General features: G+C 42.6%; 1 protein-coding gene across 1 annotated transcript in view; it reads left to right on the top strand.

Moving 5' to 3' along the window:
- Pdk1 (Phosphoinositide-dependent kinase 1) overlaps positions 1–24,988 on the top strand; it is a 645,970-nt gene that overhangs the window by 426,023 nt on the left and 194,959 nt on the right. Inside the window, exon 4 of the mRNA XM_076816063.1 lies at positions 5,770–5,817. Coding sequence (XP_076672178.1) covers positions 5,770–5,817 — 48 coding nt within the window. The remainder of the gene's footprint in view (positions 1–5,769; positions 5,818–24,988) is intronic.

The raw sequence follows: 24,988 nt of genomic DNA on the forward strand, positions 1-24,988 counted from the left end.
CCCGGATACCTAGGTACACACTGTCCCTTTGTACGAATTTAGAGGCTGAAGGGGTCATGCTCAGTCAGGAGGCCGAAAAAAGGGTGGTCTTTGGAAATTTTTTACTCGAAAGCTATAACACATTTCTCAAAAAATCTTTTTTCCTTTTAAGGATCGCATCTAGTACCGTGCATCGTAATTTTTTTGTTTAAAAGTATTTATCAATAACTGAGTTATTGTCTATCACTCGAAGGTTCTCTAAATAAAGAGGCTTCTGCGGTGACCACTGCTGCTCGAAAGTCGATCATCTAAAATAAAAAATTCAAAAGAATTTACTTATTATATTATATTATCTAGTATTTGAACGAAGGTTTTTTCGAAATATTGATTTGGGAAAAAATGGCTGATGTTTAAAGTAAAATTTTCAATTTTTATCATAAATCCTGCCTGATTTTCGTCAATCAAAAGAAAACTAAGCATCGGATAAAAAAATACTAGATAATATAATATAATAATTTTTTTTAGAGAACCTTCGAGTGATGGACAATAACTTAGTTATTGTTAAATATTTTTAAATAAAAAAATTACGATGCACGGTACTAGATCCAATCCTTAAAAGGAAAAAAGATTTTTTGAGAAATGTGTTACAGCTTTTGAGTAAAAAATTTCCAAAGACCACCCTCTTTTCGGCCTCCTGACTGAGCATGACTCCTGAAGGGAGTGTTTCTGGTATGGTGAGAGGAGGAAGTGGGAAATCAAGCGAAATCGATATAGGTAACAGGTTACCTTCTCCTGCTGCCTCTCGAGAATAAAAATAAAATTAATTCAGCAAATAGACAGGCTTCGAGTTAAACTCCGTTTTCTGACAAAATTCCGAGTACCTACTGTGCGCCTACATATTAAACACAAGTGTTAGCAAAATTGGAACCAACATGGTGCCCAGGATCTCACACCCTCCCCTCGGGAAACATTTCTATCGCGAGACATCACGGTTCCCATCGACTGGTCACGAATCGCTCGACATTTGCCGTCCGAATAATGAACTATGCGCCGCGTCTGCCCCGTAATTGGTCGCGAATGCAAAGACCCCGCTGGAAATCACCGCGGAGGACGCTTTCTTCGCTCGTGGCGCCATGTTGAAATTCGAGCGCCTCCGGCTGCTGCGGTTCCATTCATCACTCCGCGCAACGGAATCCACATAACTGGAACACCTTTCATCCATCACGTCTGGAAACGGGCTCTGTGCAGCCGCAGACGGCTTCATCCGATTATCCTGATCCACGGGGCCTCGATCTTTATTTCGGCCGAGCTTTCTCCCGCGCCACTATTAACCCCTCCGCGAGCCATTTCGCATCCGAGGGATTCCGCGGTACTGTTTTATTGGCAGCGTCCAATTCGTGGCTTCATTTAAAACCACGTAGCATCATCCAGTCGCGATTAAGGGCCGAATCCAGAATCGACTTTGAGCTTCTCCCTCCGCTTCGGTTCTGTGAGCGCTTTCCCTTAGGTCGATTGACTTTGCGCGCGCAAATGTTCGCGAACCAACGCGCACTTTCTTCCTTGTTGGGAACACGAATGCACTCGTGATTAAGGAATTCATTACAATCCACTCGGACCGTCTTGTTTCGCTTTTGGTGGAGTTAACTGGGAATACTTTTAACGAGATTCACTCGTTGTTCTGGTGAGTGTTTTGTGTTTCTCGAGGGGTGCTCGGATCTTTATGGAACTTTCTTGGAGAAGTTTCTTCCAGAATGGATTCTACTGTAATTATGTAGCTCAAGAAGAACTTTGGATCAAGTTGTATTGTAGAATCTGAGTGCACCTCCATCTTTTAAGTGCGTTCTTCTGTCTGGTTGGGGGTGGGCTTTTAATTCTATCGTTTTAGGGAAAATTTAGCGTTCTTTTGGATAGTTAGTATTATTTCGGGCTTCGTTCAGGTAAGGGACGCTTCGTCCCGGTTCGAAGAGTCTACTTCCGCGATAGGTTTATCGCACGTCAGCGGACAAATCGCAGCAACCGAAGAATACGCTTTCTCCACCCGAGGACGAATAAATCTATCGACCGAGTCAATGATCAGATAAAGCGGAGCAATAATTAATTTTCTTGTAATCGGATAGCCGACACGTCAGCGAATCCTTCCTCTCCAGCAATTATTTGCATAAGAGAAACGACTTGCGAAAGACAACACCGCGGTACACTTAGAAATCTCTGTCCACGTTACACTTGAAGAAACTAGGAACAGATTGCTTCCTTGAAAGCTTTGCCGCCACTGTGGATTACGATTCCTTGGACCTCTCGAGTCATTAATCAACTTTTCAACGTTTTCGAAGATATCAGATCTCTGAAATTATTTCTCAAACCTTTCAGAAATCTTTCGAATCTTTGACACACTCTCCACCCTCCGAAACCTTGAAACTTTTCGATATTTTTTAAATCTACAACACTCGCACGATTTTCATGCCTTTTATTCTACAATTGCGTTTTCTGGAGGGCATCACAATAGGAATTTTGGCAAGGTCTTCTAAATCGATGGAAAACGCGTGCAGTCGTATTTCCATTCCCCGAATCCTCGTTCCCCGAAAACTTAACGATTCCGAGTAGCAGAACGTAGTGTTTTAGACGCCATCCATCGCGAACCGTCTCTGGGTTTACGCAATTCGGCGTTCGGCAAACGAATGGTCAATTTTTTCTGAGAAACTATTCGCGCGCGAGGGAAACGCGCAATGGCGATTTACGAAAGCCGCTCGGCGAACAGTTAAGCACACGCGAGCCGCACGCTGATGTCGAATGAATTTTTAGACAGCCTTTCGTTTCGACCTCGACTTCGATACTTGGCCGGAGAGCGAAGATTTTTTTTTTTAGAATATTATAGCTCACGATAGAAAAGGAATTGTGGTTGCTTTAGTTAAGGGGGTAGGTTATCCTCAACAGCCCAAAATCGGCCCTTCTTCAAACGCAAATTCTGAAGTAATAAATGAATATAGAGATAATTTTTTTTTACTTTTTAAGCATCATTTCGTTGACTTTAATGCGCAAAAAGAAAATTTTAAATGTATTTATAGGAAAAAAAGTTATAAATATAAATGTGAGAGCGTGTACGGGATGCACCGTTTGATGGTGAACACGATTACGAACAGGTGAATTACCTAAAACACAAAGTAAACGCATTTTTATAATCTGTAAGACAGTATCCATCTTCTGCAGGAAGCAAAATTTTGTTAAACAAATTAATACAATTTTTATGTTGATGTTTCTGATTTTTCCTTTTTTTGTAGGAAAAATATTATTTATCTTTTTTTTAAAGAGTTTATATTGAAAATGTGCTCCCAATACATGGAGGGGAATAGTTTCCTGCTACTCCCTGTAAATTTTCATTCAAATCGTTCGAGCGGTTTTCGAGATTTTATGTTCACCGTTTTGGAAAACGTAGTTTCTGAGAAATTGCGTTTAAAGTTGGACATCGTTATCCGATCTCATGTGCAGACTCGTACATTTTTTTACTGTAATTCCTTCATTTTTAGAATTTCGGGGCCCGGTTGCGCGTAAAATACGTAGAAAAGTTATAGCTAGCGGAATATGCAAACATCCTAAAAACCAATTGTGGTGTATTCACGGTGCCCGCACGGTGTCGGGGTATCGCTAGGGTGGGGACACGATAACAGTCAGTACACGGCCGGTGTTTACGCGTAACGTGTGGGTACGCGATATGACAAACTGTAATTCAATGATCATATAAAATATTCACTAAGTAACAGGTGTGTTTGGTTAATCCCCAAATCTCGCAAGACATGACACCAATGTTCGAAAATTTTGAGAGTAACCTACCCCCTTAAAGCAAGAGAGGACCAGGAGGATACTTGAGAGAGCTAGTATAAGTGAGCATTTTATGAAGTCTTATTCGTTGTGAGTAGTAAACATAATGTCCTAATTTCGTATTATTATTTTCTTTATAATCTTCAGAAATTGTGAGAAACGAACTGTTGTCCTTATCACGCCTAGGGGAGCCTTATCCTTGTTTCCTGAACCTCCATTAACCCTCCATTGTCACGCCTTATAATCACAAATTGGTCACATGGAGTTCATTGCACCTCAGCGTCATTTTTGAGTTACCATTTTCGTATTTTGTAATCTTTTAATTTTTGAATTACCATTTTCGTATTTTTTAATCTTTTAATTTTTGACTGATAATTGTACAGTTGCAATGCTCTAACAGTCTTTTTCTGGAAATGTAAAAAGTGGAAATATAAAGTGAAGATAAAAGCGATTTTTTTGTTAAATTCGCCAAATTTTTTATAATTTATTATTAAGGTCTAAAAATTTACAGAGATATTGGTAAATACATATCCTGGAGTGTGATACACACCGTGTGACCACAAAGGGTTAAAGGACTCATAAACAAATTCATAAACAAATTCTCTTACAACTATTAATATAACATATGAATAGTTGTGTTTCAAATTGTTATCCTCCAAAAACCAAAGGTGGAAGCCACCCGAGTTCTCCATTTCACGTACACTAGAATCTCTTTTGTACCTAAATCTTATACGCCCCCTACATCAATTTTCTGAAAAATTTCTACCTCCCAGGATTCACCTGAAATATCAGCGACCATACGAAGCACCATAAAAAAACACTTTGCAGACAAATCGCCGAGTTTATTCGCGCTCTAGCGCGGAGAATTCACTGAGAACACCGTTTCCCGAAAACCGTGGCGGCTAAACGAAATACCCTAGCCTTCCCCGAATCGCCGTAAATCCGTTTATTGCGCGTTGCCGCGCCTTATTATCTTCCTCCGCGCGGTCACACCGAAAATACATACACCCCCCCCCCGAGCAGTTCGGCTTAGCGTCGCCGAATTGCGCCTAACTGCGCGGGCGCTTGCGTCTAACTGCACACCCTCCTTATTTGCACGCCTCGCGTCGCGTACTTGGCCACTGTTGCTCTGGAACATTAGCTTGGTTGCTGCGAATCAAAAACAAGCTACGATTTCAGTTCTGTGGGGTTGTTTTCGAGAAACTCTCAAGGAAATTGAAATTGGAGACTTGGATCGAGCAGTAGCTTTCGAGAGCTGTTAATGTAGCTGTTTGTAATTGAGAAATTTAATGGCATTTTTGTGAAGGAGGGTGGAGTTTTTATTTTTCAGTGGAATAGTAGGGATAGTAGGGAGGTAAATTTTATATTGATGGAGGGGGTTGATTTAGGAAACTCCATTCCTTTTAATATACGTTCTCTGTCGTCGTTTGGTTCATTTAAACTTACAATTAGTGCTCGTTCTTTCATCCTCTCACGGTTTCCTCTGTAATCGTTTTATTCTTATTTCCTTTCGTTTCCTTATCTCCCAACGACTTTTTAAGTTAGGTTGTAGAGCAGCAGTCAATGCTGAACCTACTCGCCACTGTAATTTTGATTGTAATGGTGCAATAAAAACATTTAATAATAATAATAATAATAATAATAATAATAATAATAATAGTAATAATAATAATAATAATAATTTAGCTTCTCTGCTTAAGGTTACCAACGCGTAGATTAAGTACTTACCATTTCGAGTAAATTAATAATCTCATCAATAATGCATCTCATTACATCTCATCTGAATTTATGTTTCTTTCTCCATTATGTACATAATGATTTTATCGCCCCATCGATTGTCAAACAGATATTCATACCCCCAAATCGTAAACGCAGCGAAATTTATAAAGGTTGGTATATCGCATCATCCTTACTTGAAATTTCAATGACCTGTCTGTAACACCTGATTCAACACCACTTTTCTGTTCTTCGTTTCAGGACCCCGACGCGGCTAGCGATTCTAACGTTGCATGTATTTCCGTGATTGTAAGTAGATCCCAGAATATATTTCTTTTCTCCGCGCATCGTTCGCTTCTTCCCCGACGGCCGAACGTCGAACGAGCGGACGTGAAACGAGGCAGACAAGAAGGGGGCGAGAGCACGCCGACGGTCACGTTTGCGCGGGCCTTGGGGGTGTCCTTATTTGCGTGGTCGGGCAGCGTGGATGTTGAAAAACGCCTCTGCTGGAAAGAGCGCGAAATGAGCGTACGTGCTAGCCTGATCACGATTTCCCAGCGATTCACCGCGAAATAGGGGAACCTCGTCATCCTCCCACGTTCTATCGCCTTATCCGACGTTACCCCCCGTGACTTTTGCAAAGTCCACGCCAGGTTATTGCGTTTTTATCGACCTGCCCGGCCTGATGACTCCCGCGCTTCATCGTTGCGCTGAAAACGGGGTTGCTTTCAGCTGAAGCTTGCTCGCGCGATTCTTCCACCACCCTGCGTGTTAAATTGCATTTTAATTTAACTTCCGAGCTTTCACTTTGCGTAAAAGTTAGATGCACAACGAGGAATCAGACTTTTCGATGAGCAGCGTGCTCGGAGTTGAATTTAAGTGGGCTGGTCTCTTTAACAGAACAATGTTCAAGGCTACAGTAATTTATAAATTACAAACGATAGAACGTGACAGGAGTTATGTTAAAATATTCCTCGCACCGTGACCCTTATTCAAATGTTGCGTTTCCCCTAATTATAACGGGCACGCGATGAAAACCGAGACCTGTCGATAACCCCGCGTACTCCAAGCTCAACTGTCCGAGCGTAAAAATCCGTGGATCCCCCCTGCAATAACTTCTGCTCTCCCCCCATTCTTTATCTAAGCCCGAAAGAAATAATTTTGTCAATCTGGTGCGTGACATAACCGCGCGGAAGTTATTTTAAAATAGCGATTACGCATCTTCGGCCGCTTTTTTTTTTTGTTCGCCCCCTAATTATAGCGAGCGCGCAATTAAACGTCCAACGATTACGATAACCTGCGCTCGTGAAATCCAGCAGTTTATCGCCCGGTGTTTAGTAAACAAGCTTAATCTATCCGCCAGTGAACATACAGAAATGTCGAAGGTCAGATCTCCGTTTCCTGTTAAGAGTCACCGCGGTGCGCTGATAACATCGCGTATCGGTGATTCACTGGAGATAAATTCAGCATCGAAACATTCGCCGAAATGACGAAAAGGGAGAAAGCAGATCAGTGGCGCACCAAAGAAGGGGCTTTGTAGAAAGAAAAGAAAACTGTATTTAATTCTTTAAACAGATTGTTTATAATCACCTAATGAATTTTATGGAATTTGCAATATTTTTAGCCACTCAAATCGGCTCCCCCCAAAATTAAATCCTGAGTGCGCCACTGAAGCAGATGCGGCGTGTGCCGACGAGAAATCCAATCGACCGCGGTATCGAATAACGATCCGCAAAAACACGGATACTTCTCGATAAAGTATTGAAATTATCGCGCCTCTCGGGATGAAACTTTACGGAGACCTTATTCCTCGAGCACAGCATCCGAGCATTTTATATCTCAATATTCGGGCATCGAAAGTAAACTCTTTAAGTAGAAGAAAGCGACCAAAGTCGGACCGTTATTTTTAAGACTTCTTCCGTAAATTCGAAAATCCTTTTCACTGTAATTTTTTACATGAATTCTGTCAAGGCGGGTTTTTAGATTAACTAATCAGAGAATCTTTTGCCACTGAATAATTAATTTTAACGGTAACATTGAGAAAGTTATACAAGAGAAACTAATTTGGGGTCCGACGTTGGTCAGTTTCCTCTATACTGGATGCGCCAGATGCAATACTTTTCTAGAATCTCCCCGTGTACGAGCTAGTCCACGTCAAAACGAATAGGTGAAAAATTTAGTTTCACCGATTCTCTTCAAAATTACAGCATTTGTCGATAACCTTGCAAAAACAAAGTATACTAAATTTCAACGGCCTATGTCAAATAGTTTCCGAAATATTTAAAGTTTTGAAAATTCAAACAAAATCGGCTGACGCGTCGTCACTTAAACTGTAATATCTCGGTCATTTTTAAAGATAATGCCACCGTCTTGGGTTCATTTTAAAGCTGAAGGAATGCTGGTTTCGGTAATTTCGCGATTTTCGACCTTATTCTGCGATCTGTAAAAGTGTGTAGCTCAGAGCAACGTTAACCGATTTAGATGAAATTTTCAGCATGTGTACAACTTACTTCGATCTACAAACGGGTTTTTTGAATTTTCATTACGAGCTCAGAAAAAAATTTGAAAAAAACGACCTTCACTATTCTCATCGCTATTCCGACCAATTGCATTTTTTTCAAAACGACGAAACACGTCACCTAGAAAACTAATTCCGCTAGCTTCTGAAAAAAACTCAAGTCGTTTGGACTAATTTTAAAAAAGTTATGCGATTTTAAATAGTGTCAACTTACTTTCCGATGCGACTGTTTATGTACACCTACCTCTGCGACGCGTGGAACTTAATCGATCAGAACTTGAATTAGAAAGGAAGCTCGAGGGGACGAGTTAACAGTGACCGAACAATACAGCACAATACGGCACAGCAGTCTCGTAACTGCTACAACGGTGACGGAAGCAAATTCAATTCCAAAGTAGCGCCGAGACGGAAATCTTTCGCAGCGCGGAGCTTCTTGCCCGTCGAACGGTGCGTTTCCCCCCTCAGTTCGAAGAAAGCTCCCCCGATACAGGTGTCGGCCGCGTCTCTTACAAAGACGCTACTCCCGTCTTCCATAACCCAGTTGTTGCCTCATCCGACAAAAGGCATTGTTCTCGCGAGGCGGCGCAACCGAATAATTGCCTTATCGACTCGGCGCAACTTTCCTGAATTGCGTATACTTGTTGCACCGGCTCCCTTCACGCTCCGCGCGCAGCCTCCCCCCTCGCGACTATTCCCTTTCAGCCGCGTGGAACCGCGATACCGCTCCCCCGTCTTTCCAACCCCTTTCGACGGCTCCAACCCCCTGGGCCGCCAGACAGCCCGTCAGCCAGCGGTGGAGCGATCGAGGGTGGAAAACTAGAAAATAGGATTCGAGTGGTTCGTCACGCGCCGTTCTACCTCCCGGAATGGGGCTGGTACGCGCGAGGACCGTGTGCTGCCTCGGGGGTGCAGCCACGTTCGCGGTGTCCCTCCGACGATTGTGCCCCGTCGGTTTTCAAACGGCCCGCTGACGTGGCTGCCGTCATCGCTGCAAACGAAAAGAGAGACAAATCGGCTTTTATTAACCCCCGCATCGGGATGGGTGCACTATTTGCCTGTTGGCAGAGAGCTCTAGCCTCCCTGGTCGGCGACGTTTTGTGCTCGGTTGGCTCGCGAGCGGCGATGGATGGGCTTGGGCACTGTGGCGATGGCGAGGTGAATTCTTGGGGTGGGATTCACTTTGGGACCATGGAGCTGTGTGACGGGATACAGCGTTCTTGGTGGGCTCTGGAAACTGATCAATTGTTGGATGGAAATATTCGGTGGTAGGAAAGCTGACAATGCGTTAAACCAGTGATTCCCAACCCGTCGATCGCAAAGTGTTTTCCAGGGGGTGGCCATGGTTTTTGGCGTTTTTTTTTCTAATATTGTTAAGTTAGAATTATATTATGAAATACCTATTTTTAATGTGGTTTCTTTACCTTACCTTATATGGGGGCGGGGTCGCAAGTTATTTGAGTAGGGGAGAGCAGGGATAAACGTAACACTTTTTACATTTGGCCGAGCTGCTAATTACTTCTTACAGAAATAAAAACGAAAATTATGCCTTAAGATAGTGTGTTTCTTGGTCTATCCTTTGACCACAAATTCAGCCTTCCATGATAAGTAGTCATAGAGTTATGGCAATTTTCCGCAGTGACTGTCGTTGTTACTTTTGTCCTGCAGGGGTAGGATGAAAGTAACATACCATGGGGACGAAAGTAATACTAATTATTTTGAGGAGAATTAAGTAAAAACACTTCTTCCAAAGCAAAATAGGATTATTTATTATCAGAAACGATAGAAACAAATATTTAAATAAACATATTTTAAGTAGGTACCTAACGATAAAAAAGCATAAACAGCTTCAAACATTTCTTTGATACTGTGTATTTGATTTAATATGGAATCTCGTGTAACGGCCCCAAAAGTAACTAATATTTATGATTTTTTTTAAAAATTATTGTTAATATTGGAGTCAACTCTTTTGGGATATAGGGAGGCATCTTTAAACTTATAGAAACATGTTACTTTCGTCCCCGTATTGACGTGTTACTTTTGTCTCCAGCCATGTTTCTCAGCATAGAACTGTTATAACGTAAAAACTATACAAGACTTATTGAAATCAAATACAAGAACTTATAAAGACATTATCTAAGAACGCTCTAACAAATAATTGGATCAATGTCTATAGTTTCACTATGAATATTATCAAAAAAAATCCAACAGAGGAGACACTTACCTGAGTGATCGAAATAAAGAAATCAGCTTGCCCACGGTATACGAATCGTCGTATTGCTCAGCGTAACTCCGCGAAGCAAACGAAACACTAAACGCGCGTAACTATGTAAAGCAAACGTATTGGAAACTTTTCTGGAAGGCGGGAGAAGGGGTGTTACTTTCATGACGCCGTTACGTTTGTCAAAAAATTTTGGGAAACACTGCGTTAGGCTCTCGGTAGTTCCGGTTCCTTTCCTCCGAGTAGAGGAATACGTTTCTTCCTGCTAGTAGCAACCGTACTCACGGGGAATATTTTAAACGACTGAACAAACGATATCTGCGAACACCCCTTTCCAAAGAATCAGGGGCGTTTTCGTTAGGAAACAAATCTTGCGGAGTATATTTAGTCGCGGCATTAAGGGAGTCGCGCGAGTGCAGCGACGGAAGGGGTTGTGGGGGTTGCGAGGACGCGTCGAAAGGGGTGGAAGAGGGCGAGGGGCGAGTAACTTATCTGCAACATGCAGGCGGCGCGGGTGCGTTTACTCGTGTAAATCGTCTGGTTTACCTTTTCCACGGTGTTGCTCCGTCTTCTTTTCCAGCGGCCACGGCCGTGGGCGGAAGAGGGTGCGTGCAAACAAAGGTACGTGACGTAAGTGCAACCACGACGAAACCATAATAACCCAGCGGCTGGTATCCGTTCCGTGCGCGACAACTTGGCAGGAATCTTTGACTTGTTGCTCTACGTCCTTCGAAAAATCCTTCGCGTCACGCGAAACGACACGCTGCCGTCGATGGCTTCTTAATTGAAGCTCACCGGTGGCAAGGGTGAATCGATGTGGCAGCGTTTCCAGCCAGCTTCGAGGTTTCCTGCGACGGTGGACGATGGTTCAAGGCAGCTCGGAGAGTTTCCCTGAGAGGGACTTTGGTCGTTAGGAAATTATATAATTGGGTATACAGAAGCTACACTACTTGGAACGTGGAAACACATTTTTAGGTGAAACACACAGAAATTGCTCGTCGCTCGAAAATTAAAAGAATTTTTTAAATTTTATCTTCCTACCCATAGCAGACTCCTCGTACACTCTATTTCTCTTCGCAATGTTTGCCTCGCACAGACACAAGAGAATCCTAAGGACGCCAGGATTCCGCGAGCGCGTCTATTAATTGGCCGAAATCGGCTCCAGCCCGATGGGCGTGAAGCGGAAAGTGGGTCGAGTCTTGGAGCAGAATGTTCCGTTAGCGACGTTACATAAAAATTTCTGCTTATTACGGCTATAAATAGAGCTTAATGCGTCGAGACCGACGGACAGAAGGAGAGTGGCGACCTTGGTGGTGGACTTCTAAGAAAGGCGTATCATCCCCCACCTCGGAGACAATAGGAGCGCCGCTGAAGGGGTGAGACGCGACGTAAACAATCCGCGTGCTTCTGGGACACGAAGACGGTTGTGTAACGTTTAATCGAATCGCGCGTAGAAGACGTTCGATCGCTGCGACGGAAAACTGTCCTCCGCTGCTACATTCCTCGCCGATGAAAATAGAAACGGTGCTGTGAAAATACGGCGAAGAAACCCCGGACGGCGAGTCCGCGCGTGAAATTTAACGCGAAATAGGAGCTACTCGAGGAATTCTTAGACACGGTGCAATGGAACTGCTCATCCGAATAGGATAAAGGAGGAATTTCTGTAATTGAAGTGTTCGAGGTTTGCACCCCCATGAATAATGCAACGATTTTTTTTTTGTCCCGGAATTACACGATTGTTTCCCCGAGTCCTTGGCGGTGTTTATTAAATAATAAAGCAGCCATCTTTCTCGGAGAGGCGAACTTTGAATAATTGAACGGTTCGCCCGTGCTCGTTGTCAATATTGTATTCTTCATTATTCATCGTTGCCGAGTATCCTGCTGGCGAATGTGTCGGCCGCGGTCGGTGAGTCGCGGAGGAAATCACGATCGTATCCTCCGAGTCATTGAATTATGCTAATGCCACGCTCCCATCGTATGCGCTATCAATTCGGACCTGCGTCGGGCAGACTGTGTCTTGTCTCTGCAACAGTTTCGAACGAGGGGGCCATTCCAGCTGCCTTCCCTTTGAAACGATGAATGGAAATTCCAATCTTATGGCAGACAATGGAAAAACTTTACGATCCCACCGAGCAAGATATCTTCCACGGAATTTGCATACTTTTACTACCAACTTTTCTACATTTTACACGGTTTACTTCTCGTATACAACCACGTACATATACGTATACCTACCCAGTTGCTCGTGTTTTAATATATTCAATGTTCATTACACTTATAATCATGAAGTCCAGATTTTCTTCACGCTTCTCAGATACATGCCCCCACTTGCCGCCTCACTCTCCCACATTCCGCGAGTGTCATTCTTGTTCATTCGCTAATCTCGCGTTTCCTCGCACGTTCCTCGCGACAAGAAATGAAAACTGCGCGGAAGCTGCTGGCCGTGCCCATTAGAAGACTGCTTGAAAATGCCTGACGACCAATAATCGCCGGCGCAGGAATGACTGCGAATGACTTCCTGTTCGGCAGCCGTGATATCTCTCCCGATGAAAAGCGGCGGGAGAAGCGAGGAGTGGGGGGGCGCCTATCAGTTTTCATCGCAGGAAATTGAGCAGCATAACAATCCTGGAGGAAATCGCGGAGACGTCCGTTGTGGCCGAGTTTTACGATGGCTATTAAGTTATGCAAACGGCCCCGGCGTTTGTCGTGCTCGGTCGATCCACTCTTTCGCGTATTATCGATGCCGGATAACGTAAATTTCCAATGGGGCGAACCACGCTCGTCGAGCGCAATGTGTTTCACCCTCGACTTTTTACTGCTTCTCGCGCGTTTGTTTTTGTTACCTTTAACGCTGTTTCAATGGAGAAACTTCTTGACGCTGCACCAAGTGGTCGCTCCGACCACCCTGCCTGTGGAAGTATCAACCAATTTAAGTGGAGGTGTATAGTAAATTCCCTTAGCCAGATTTTCCATTAAGATCATTGTTTAAGAAAACAAAATTGCTGAATAAACCTATGATTTTCCGGCGTCCAAGGTAGCACCTCGCCTTAAAATGATTTTCGAATAAACTAAATCGGGATCAGTGGATTAGATTTTTGCATACAAAGGCGCAAGGTCTTTTTTAAATAAAGGACCTTTATTTTCCTGATCACTAAATTTAATTATGCAGTTGTAGGAGAATTTGGGGCTGTACTTCCGAAAGGGACCGGAGGCCGATCGATGCTAAAAATAAGAGTGTGGTTACAAAATTTCAAAAATTAAAAATGGCAGGACGGGAGGGTTCTCGGGTAGGGGCCTGCACCGACGTCGAAAAAAAATTTTTAAAAAAAAATTAACAATAATTTTTTATTAATATTTCGGAAACTAAAAAATACCTGAAGCTACAATTTTAGATTTAGGGTCCACACCTCCTTCCCACTGGGGCTGGGACTATTTGTCGAATTTTTCGGTATTCGAATATTCGAATACTTCAGTTGCCCAATTATTTGGCGAATACTATTCGACTATTTAAGTATTCGAATACTATTCGACTATTTAAGTATTAGAATACTATTCGAATATTTAAGTATTCGAATATTTAAGTATTCGAATATTTAAGTAATAGAATACTATTCGAATATTTAAGTATTAGAATACTATTCGAATATTTAAGTATTCGAATATTTAAGTATTCGAACACTGATGTATTCGAACAGTATGGTGTGAATTATAAATCAAGTTCTTTAGGTTCATTTGTCAGGGTGAAATCTTGTAAGCTAATTTTGACCCACTTCACACCATACTATCCGAATACATCAGTATTCGAATAGTATTCGAATAAAAACATTCGAATACTCAAATATTCGAAGTTTATTCGTAGCATTCGAATACTTGTAAAATATTCGAATATTAAATTATTCGAAAGTCCCAGCCCTACTCCCCACCCCTTCCCCCAAACCTCATCTCGATCGGCCACCGATCCCTTTCGGAATAATATCCGTATTTGAATCTTGGGTAGGTACTATCTCTTCCACATAAACTGTCTAAAGTTAGAAGCACTTCTCACAATTAACAGCAATAATGGGACCAGCTGCATACGTTGTACATACCTTGGATTCCATCGTGTACCGTTTCTCATTAACTACCCCACGGTAACATTTCGAGTAATCATCGTGTTCGCTCCAGTCGAGGTTACCATCGAGATTCGTGTACACGTTTACTTCTCAGCTAGTTCCATTGCCTTTCAGATGCACAAAAAGCGTGTGCACCATGTCAAAAGGCTGAATTTCCCTGTGAAAAAAAACAGGACGAAGGAATCGACGGTGCTCGAGCAGCACGCCCGCGGATGCTAATCGGCCTCCGCCGGTTTCAAGGAGAATCGATTATAATTGCTTCCTGGATCCCCCCCTTTTTTCCTCTGTCGCGATTCAGCGGCACGTTATCGCCAGGCACGATTGATTACGTGAACGCTTCCGCGCGGTGACTTTTCGCGCGAGGGAAAGCGGAGGGGACGAAAGAGAGCGGCCGGGGGCTGAAGTAGGCGAGGCGCAAGACCCGGCGAAATCCGGCGCCCCTTGTGTAAACTTGATAACGCCGATTCCCTTAAGTGTAAAATTAAAATCACTCGGCGCCAATATTAGCACGTCCCGATGGATTCTGCGCGGCCAAAACTGATAGTTCGAGGGAAGCTGCGGGGACACGAACCGATCTGTGTAACTATGATCCTGTTGATCTTCGTTCGCCATTCGAAGGGCGTCGCCCTGGCTCTCTGTCGGGTTAGAGAACGGTAATTCTGATAACAGTGGAAATTGCGGCATTTTAAATAGACCTCTGCGCTCACAATACTGCGTGAGAATCGCAGTTCACGTTATATCAACCCCACAAAATTACCTTCTTTAAAAAAAAAGGTAAAAAAAAGCGCCAAGTATATAATTCGATCAAAAAGAATCTTATTTAAAAACATTGTCGTAAATTAATATAAATTTATTAATGTGCTATATTTAACTTTACAAAAGTAATGATATACAAAAATTGCGCCAATTATCACAATGGCTATTTATACAAAGACAAAAATGTATTAAATAATATTAAGCAGATATATTTTTATACAAATAAATATTTTAATACGAATAAATATTGTATTCAAAATACTTGGCGCTGCTCTCCGAATTGGTGTTGCTAAACTGAATAGATGTGTATAAATTGCATTAAAATCTTTTTCTTTCCTTCTTGTCTCAGTGGTGTCTTGTCTTGTTTTATTTAATAACCAAGACAATTAACATTTTTTTTTCTTTTCCTCTCCCTTTCATGTTCCCCTCTTGCCCACACTTGACGATAGAGAAAAATCTCTTAACATAAAATTCGGCAAATTGCAACTTTACATCGGAATATCTCAGCTCATAAGGCACGTAGGAACAAAACGAAGAAACTTTTCTGATATAAATCAAACCCAAGCTATCCATTAAGACCATTCAAAACCACCAAAAAAAAACTACCTATATATACTTAGCGCGAGACACTGCCGTGTCTCTTGAATTAAATACCTATCATCAAGCCATCAACTGAATATTACATATAGCACAACTAATTCAATGATAATCCAGGATACATAAATTACATCTCCCCTGCAAACTCGCCTCGAAACAGATCCGTCCATTATACCAGTAATTGCGCACCACCAAACGCCGTAGGCACCTACACCCTCGAAGAAGAATCTCCCGCAAGTGCGTGACGCGCGACACGTTCTCTCTCATTAACGCTTCCCCGGCACCGTGCGAGAGCAAAAAGTCAGAACGTAGCGGAATCAATATCGCGGCGGAGGGCGTGAAAAAGGGGGAAACGTAACAAGGCGGGCGCGTAAACAAAAATTCCCTCCGCTGCCAGGCGGTCCCCGAGCGCGCCGCGCCGGTCGAAGGATAATGGAGGAAGGAGCCTCGGCCCCGTCGCTAACCCCGGGATAAAATGATTCCAGCTCCATCAGGAAGCTAATCTCGGGAGGGTTAATCAGCGACGAAGGCCAAGGAGCCGGCCGGGGCTGACTTTCGAGCCGGTAAACTTATTCCGCGGACGTGCCAACTTCAAAAAGGAAAAGGCGTCCGTGTAATTACAGAGACTGGACGGCCCTGCCCCTCTCTCCCCCGAGGGACAAACGCGACAAGGAGGCAACCCCATCGACGCGAGCCTTCTCTTGTCTTCGGAGCCAGAGAGGGTACCCCGACCATGGGGGATGTAACGAAATTCCACCGCCAGACGAAGGGGACGCACGTCCCACGCGGCGCTTGTTTTTCCACGGAGAATTATTTATGGGGCCGGGTTTGCCGTTCGCTCGGCAAAAAACCTCGCGAACGTAAATCGACGGGGAAAATCGTGCCGCTCGGCTGATAACGAGACGCTGGCCGAGTGGAGGGCTCAGATAAAGGAAGAAGAATGTTTCGCGCGATCTCTGGCGAACGACGACTCCTTGTCTCTTCAGGAAGTGGCGAGGAAATTTGTTTTCGGTTGGATTTATCGTGAAATTCAGGACGTTCTTGGTGCCATTCGTCGGGGGTGAAGTAACTGGTGACTTTGGGGATGTCCGAGTCTTCCTTTTCAATGGTGGGACGTTGCTGGCTGATACTGACATACTTTTGGGTATTTTCGAGTTTCCTGCTCATCGAGTCCTAATCTTGTGTCATTTCCATCCGTTCCAGAGCCTCGATGCGTGCCAGCAGTTTCGAAAGCACCCAAGCCTCCACCTCGCTTGAAATGTTATTAAAAAAAACCCTTCTATTGTTTCCCTCGACGAATACCATCACCCTGAAGGACAAAGACGCGACACCACATTGTCCCCGGTCTGGTCTGCGAATTCTTTCCATAGATCTCGATCGCGGGCAAAAAGAAGGAAGCTAAGGGGGCAAAAAAAAAGAACGGCGCCTGTTGCGTCTCGGGGCGAACTGATCGCCGGGGAATGCCTGCTACGTCGATGTTTATTTCATTGCAGACATTATACGTTCACCGAGGCGATTACATCATTACGGAAATGAATGTTTCCGATCCGAAGCGTACTACGCAGCATCGTGCCGAATCGCGTAACAGAATTCTTGCGTTCTCGCCGCAAGAAATTCTGTTTCGTAAGAGGGTTTCCGCTTCAGAGGCTGTCCTTGCTGGTTTATTTCGACGGACAATCGCTCGATACTCTTGTCAATGTCAATAAGTGCATCGATCCGTACGATTCAGAGTCCCGCTTTTTGTCAGGATAACTGGTTACGTAATCAAAAGGATCGTGTTTACATTCGTCGACCGGCATTTTCCACCGCGCGCTAACGCGTAAAGGCCGTCGCGCATTTTCGCGGAGCGAATCGAAGAAGTTATTAATAATAAATTAGGGGGTAAAGGTACCAGTAGTTGACCATGTATCGGTAGTTCACAGCTTTTCAGGAAAACGTGAAAAATAAGGTTTTTAGAAGTGCAAGTATCTCTTTTCAACAGCGCGCCGCGGCTCCTAGTACCCACAGTTAGCTATTTCTAAAAACCTTATTTTTCACGTTTTTCTGAAAAGTTGTCCACTACTGATACATGGTCAACTACAGGTACCTTTACCCTAATTGTCGCCACGCTTCGGCCATCAATTGTTCATAAACTTTTCTGTTCGTATCGCCGCGCTGAATGCGCGACGGTCTCGATCAGGGTTGCCACCCCTCTCCGGTTTTCGCCTGGAGACTCCGGGTTTTGAAGCAAATCTCCAGGCTCCGGTTTTACTGGAAGAATCTCCGGGTTGTAGAAAAAAAAGGGATAATAAGAAATTGTGGTGTTATACAATGGTATCGATTTTATATACAATAAAAGTTATTAATTAAAGAAACAGATAGTTTTAAATTCTGAATTGTTTTAGCTTAAAAGAATTGCACATTTGTTTCCCGAATATTCGGGAGCAAAACTTTCTTTTTGCTCTTTCCATCTCCGAGTTAATATTCGAATCCCCGGGTTGGGATGTGTGGCACTCCGAGATTTAAATATTTTTCTTTTTTCTCTTCTTTTCGTATTTATTATTATCTTGTATTGTTTGTGTATATGTTGCTGTATTTCTTTGTTGTTTATAAGATCAGGCATAGTAACAGCATAGGGTAAATGTCCCAATTACTGCCAGTGTCCCTATCACTGCCACTTCATTTATTTTACTTAATAAAAACGCAATGTATAAAGAATAGTGTAAAAAAGAATTTATCATGAAATTGGAACTGTTCTTCTTATTATTATAGTACATTCTTTATATGTCTATTCTTTATACATTACGTTTTTTTTTAAAGTGAAATAAATAAAGTGGCAGTAATAGGGACACTGACAGTAAATGGGACATCTACCCTACTAGCTGCACCTCGCCTTTTACTGGAGTAATAAAGACGTTTAACCCTCGTCAGACGGCATAGGTACAATTGTAACTTTTGCGTTTTTAAATTGCGATAACTTCTTTTTGAGAAGCCGGGGAGGGCTGAAGTTTCGTGACATCTCTAAATTTTTGGTCTAGATTATATAGACGAAATTTCAGAAAAATATCTCAACCCCCTTCCGAGATAGGGGGTCGAGTCGAGGGTTGCATCCATAACAGCGGCATAGGCACAATGGCGCCCCCATATATTTCATATGAAGATAATGCAAGAAAAAACGAATGCGATTTTTTTTTAATGATAATGTTATTTTATTATAAAAAAAGGTAAAAATAGATAATTTACATTATAAAAGAAAATTTGGGATTTTTTTTTATTGACTTTCATTGAGTCTAAATGTTATCAATTTATCGTACAAATTATACCGACAGTGAGAATATTCAAATAAAATATGTGAGAGTGCAATTGTGCCTCTGCCGTCCGTTAACGTTGTAAAATTGTGCCGTCTGACGAGGGTTAATAATAATAATAATAATATGATGATAAGGTGGCAACCCTAGTCTCAATGCATGCTTCTGATCGTCTCGTGCGGGCCACGAGTCCTCGATCGACAACTAAACTTCTATAAACAAACAATCGCAGGTGAGTGCCAATGTCAATGCGCATTCTCGAGTACTTCGGCACTGGTTCAAGTTGCGGCGCGAGTTATAGAGGGAAGCCTGGAAGAAACGTGAAATTCTTTCTCTTTTCCTTTCCTTCCTGCTTCTAGCGCATCGAGGTCGTCACAGTTTGAAACGCTCCTTTGGAACGCAATAATTATTACGCAACTCGATTCCCCCCGGGAAATAAACTGGTTATAAGAACAGCACCCATCGGCCGATCCTCTATCACGATTTATGCAAAGCAACGAGCAAATTAGACGATGCTGCTTGAACATAAAAATAGTAGACTCGAGGTTATATTTCCTTGACATCGCGTGGATTTGTTTACGCGCTCCTTACATGGGAAAGGCGCTGTTTAAGGAGACCTTTAGCATCGCTGGTGGCTTTAAGTTGGATCGCAGAAGGAATACTGGCATTGAAATTGCGAAGCACGTGGCAGAAGATGCGAGCCAGAATTTCTGTGTTGTTAATCGAGCGGATTTGCCGCGACTTTCGCGCGCGCGATAAATCGTAGTCGGAAGGTGTACGCGGGGTCGATTACATATAATATTACGTGTTATTAGGGGGAGGTTTAATTAACTTGGCGAACCGTGGCGTGCAAACGACGTGCAAGGGCCTTGACCACGCACCGTGTGTCATTCAGTCGGCCGCGTACTCGTTTCCATCGGGTGTTATGCGCAAAACAGTTGACCCCGTTTCGCCAGACGCGCGCTCGCGCGTGTGTGTACATTATCTTCAGGAAGTAAACTGTAGGCCCGCGTATCTCGAGACCCGCGAAAAGCTCGCGGGATCTCGCCGTCTTTCGCTCTGTTTATTCGCCTTCTTTTTTAAACTTCACCCCCCGTTTCGTTTCCCTGCAAAACACGCTTCCACTCCCGCGTTATACCCGCGCATATCGAGTTTAACATAATTAGCCTGTACAATAGGGTGCGTCAATTTTTTCAGTGTTTCAATTTTAAAAACGACTAGTGGAAAAACTGTACAATTTCGGGTTTAAAATTAACCACTGCCTTTAAATTTTGTGCAATGCATTATTTACCTAGTTGGAGTTTCATTTGAAATTATAGAAAAATACGAAAAGTACTAAAATTATTTTTAAAAAATTAATAATTGAGTTTATGAACCGCAACAGAAGCAAACAAGTTATCGCTTCTTTGGTGGACTTTGTTAAATAGCATTAAATTTACTACATAGATTACATATAGCTAGATCTGTTGCTAAAGTTATATATATATATATATATATATATATATATATATATATATATATATATATATTTTCATTTTGTAATAAATACACATTTCCATATATTTTCATGTGAATGTAATAAATACTAATTTCCACATATTTTTATTTTCATTTTCATTTTCATGCTTTTATGTAAGCAAGACTCACTTTAAGCAGTATATGAATATGTAGTTTGTAGTCAAATCTCATTTAATTTTCACTTTTTTCAACTGTGATTTGAAGTAGCTAAACCTCACTCAAATCAATATCTGAAGATAATTTCAGACTCAGGATTAAAAACAGCAACACTTTGTCACTAGTCATTTTAAAACTTTCAAAAAATTTAATTTTACTTCATGCAATGAAAGCTTTTTCTTTAAAAATCGAAATTCAGATAACTATTTACGAATCAGGTAAAAATAGGTTCAGCGAACTATGCCACCCTTTAAACTTAGATATGCAGATAGGTATTGGAATACGTATAAATTAGAGCAGTAACGAGTTGCAGGGACAAAATAATTTTTACTGCAAATTTAATAAAATTCCTTAGATGATTAGAAGAACTTATTTAAAGAGTAAAATCCACTTTTCTCTTTTTACAAAGCTCTTGAATTACTTCAGCCGTGCTTGTATTAATTTCCATTTTACTGTTTGTCTCCCCTCCCTGTGGGTGCGCTACTGAGTTAGAGGCTTTGTACTGAACAGCGCCGTTTCGAGGATAGCGAAATCGATCCGGGACACTTGGGTAATGCCCGTTGCAAGTAAATCTCCGCCCTTAACTTCCACGGCAATCTACTTCTCGTTACACCGAAAATCATAGCCACCCATAAACCGAGGCGATTAAAATTTCAAGACGGGCCCGAACGCGATTAGACGGAGTTACGACGGCGAGGAATTCGCTTTATCTCTGATCCAGTCGCTGAAATCGTCCCACCCACTGCGAGCTTCTACGTCAACCCCCCGTTTAGAGCGGACGATGGAGATTTTTGGACGCGGACACGCGAGCGCGCTCGGCCACGATAGGCCCGGGGAGGGTTGAGGGTGACTCGAAATTGCGTTCGTCGCCCCATATGTGCTCGCGTGCGAACAATCGATCTTATTTCACCGCGGTGCGTGCATTATCTGCCGGAAGTGAGCCATACGCTGCTACTTTTCCCCGGATTTGTGAACTGGAAGGGTTAGATAACGATATCGCCGATCCGTCGCCGCTTTTCACCGCTATAGCTTCTTATTCCTGCCCCGCTGAGTGTCGTATTACACGATTAATATTTATTCGCGCGAATTGTCGGGGGTGTAATTTTATCGCTCCGTTATCCTCGAGGATCTGCGTGGCACCTGGAATTCATAGGGTTGACGTGATTCCGTGCGAGAGAAGGTGAGGCACGAGTTCTGGTAAAACAGTTCAAGTGGAATGATTTGTAGTTTTATAGTGGCAATGAAAAAAATTCTTAAGGGGTTAAACCACCTTGGACGAAGCTCAGTTATAGCCATTTTCAGCAATTTTTTTCAGCGAGATAAAGCAATAAATGAAAAATTCAATATGGAGCCCGTTATTGTACAACTCTCGACGGAAAAAGTTGTACTTTTTTCGTACAAAATGGCGGCGGTAGAGCCTTGATAGGCAACATTTTACCGAGTGACGTTTTCCACGGTGTTTAAACTCACGACTACACCGTTTAACCTAGAACCAAAGACCAAAAAGTTTTATTTTCTACATGCCTAAAACTGAGGAAGTACGTATGGATATGCATGACCATTCATTTCTGTCGAAATGCTGAACACGCGGAGGAAAAGTGCATTTTTGTTTTCACAAAAGTGTCAATCGCAAAGAATATGTTCAAGATATCGCAAAATCGTTATGTACTTCTGATAATGGAAGCATTATCTCCCTCTAAAAAATTGCTGAGTACTACACATAACTTTACTTCGTCCAAGCTTGCCTAACCCCTTAATTAAGTAATATTATTTAAAGAACTTTTGCAGGGAAATAGTACTACGAACATTCTATTGAACGTTACTCTGCAAAGCGTTCCATATTAACACGAGTCTTAAACACACTGCAAAGTAATAATATGAAAAGCATTGGACACAATCGTTTCCTTTGGCCCCCAAAGATTAAACGATAAAAGTAACTCCTGTAGAAATTATCGTTCTACATTCAAAAAGGAACAGTATCTGCCATCTTACCAAACCCTCTCGGCGATCTCTCTTTCGATCTCCGACACGATTCCGCCGTTCGCCCTGCACAAAGAGCCTCTATCGAAAGGAGACCTCGGTACCAAAGCGTGCGGACGGGGAACAAGAGGAATCAAAGAAACAAAACCAACAAGGGAGGGAAAGCTCTCCTGGGAATCGAGTTTCGATTAGCAGCCGGGGATTGAATGCCCTTGCGCGCAAAAAAGCACCCGCGTCGATTACTTACTATTTTAACGGGGCTTCGGAGGTGCACGGGGTTCGCAGCACGTAGAGCAGGGACGCCGGACTACGGGGCCGAAAACACGGTGCAGTCGGTCACGTATGAGCTATTCCACGTCAAAACGGATAGGTGAACAATTTAGTTTCACCGATTCTCTTCAAAATTACAGCATTTGTCGATAACCTTGCAAAAATAAAGTATACTAAATTTCAACGGCCTATGTCAAATAGTTTCCGAAATATTTAATCTTAAAGTTTCGAAAATTCAAACAAAATCGGCTGACGCGTTATATCTTTAACTGTAATATCTCGGTCATTTTTAAAGATAATGCCACCGTCTTGGGTTCATTTTAAAGCTGAAGGAATGCTCTCTCAAAACGTATATAGAATATTTTGTTTATTGTTAATAAACTTAACAGTAATCGATGTCAAAGTTTCAAATCGCTCACCATATAAAAGATTAGCAATAGTAGGTAGCAGATATTCCTATTTTTTTTTGAGAATACTGAAAACACTGAAAGAAAAATCTGTTTTAACCCATCGTATATAAATACTTTCCTACGCTAGGCTATTGTTTTGAAAACGCGTGCGTGCGGACTGACCATGTGATGCGCGCAGTTCCAAGCGGTGTGCACTATCGTAAGTTCTATTTTTTTATTAACTGTTCCTAAAATCTCTCTACTTTTTTGAAAAAGGCATTTATTAGTTGAAGACTTAATGAATCGAATGGTATTTTTTTCAAGCCGGCCCGTGGGTGGGAACGATTTCAAATCGCGATTTGAACCTTTGACATCGATTACTGTTAAATTTATTAACAATAAGTAAAATATTCTATATACAGTTTGAGAAAGAATTCCTTCAGCTTTAAAATGAATATAAGACGGTGGCATTATCTTTAAAAATGACCGAGATATTACAGTTTAAGTGATGACGCGTCAGCCGATTTTTTTGAATTTTCGAAACTTTAACATTAAATATTTCGAAAACTATTTGACGTAAGCCGTTGAAATTTAGTATACCTTGTTTTCGCAAGGTTATCGGCAAATGCTGTAATTTTTAAGAGAATCGGTGAAACTAAATTTTTCACCTATTTATTTTGACGTGGAATATCTCGTATTCGACCGCATCGATCGTCGCTCACGGGTAATCTTATTTTCGCCGCGGCGCACACATTCGGGAGGGCGGAAAAAACAGGAAAACCTGCGGGGACGCAGGGAACACGCCTTCTGGAAATGCCCCGGCAGGAAAGACAGGGGTCTCGCGAGAAGGCGGAGGAATGTCGGGCGAGAGGATGGTTTCGAACCGACGCACGCGGCCGTAGCCTGATTAAACGCGATTCCGCGCCTCGTGAAATCCCGCTTCCTGTTTTGGGAAACGTCCCGCCCGTGATACGAGCACCAACTGCCATCGGAACGTCGGATCCCGTGGAGGAACGTACGTGTCCCCGGGGAAATATCGACGGTGAGACGGGTCTGGGTAATTGCCTCGCTTCGAGCAGAGAAGACTTTTGTTTCCTCGAGAGCCTCCTAATTATTTCGCCTTCTCCCCTCGGTGCCTTCCACTTTACCGTTCATTCTTTTCAACTTCATTCGAATTCTTCAGCGAAAACTCGTAGTTCAGTTATTGCTGCATTCTGAGCGGAGCAGCTTGCGTTAAGCCGGGAATCCACCTGGAAGCTAAGCTATGCTGTAACTGGCTATGCTGTAATACATAAAAAAAAACATTGCGCAGCTTAGCTCAGCTTTTTGTGGAAACAGTTCCATTAGGATTTATTGAAGCTAAATTGTTCAAACTTAGCATAGCATAGCTTAGCTTACCTTCCAGGTGGATCCCCGGCTTTACTGCCAACGTGAAGTTACTGTACTGGTGTTTTGAGTTTAGGTGCCGAGTTTCTGTTTACTCCGTCATAGGTATTGACTTTTCTATAATAGCTAGTTTGCGAGGCTTTCTACGGTGACACAGGGAAATGCGTGTTTGAAATTGAATTCAGAAGCCGAACGTGAAAATATGCTTTTCAACGAGTGCTGTCGCGAACAATAATTTTATTCCGGCTCGTACGACTTTCCTGCCGGTTAGCGCTGCTCGGCACGGAGTTTTC

This window comes from Andrena cerasifolii, chromosome 1 (assembly GCF_050908995.1).
Source record: "Andrena cerasifolii isolate SP2316 chromosome 1, iyAndCera1_principal, whole genome shotgun sequence".
NCBI classification, from domain to species: Eukaryota; Metazoa; Arthropoda; class Insecta; order Hymenoptera; family Andrenidae; genus Andrena; species Andrena cerasifolii.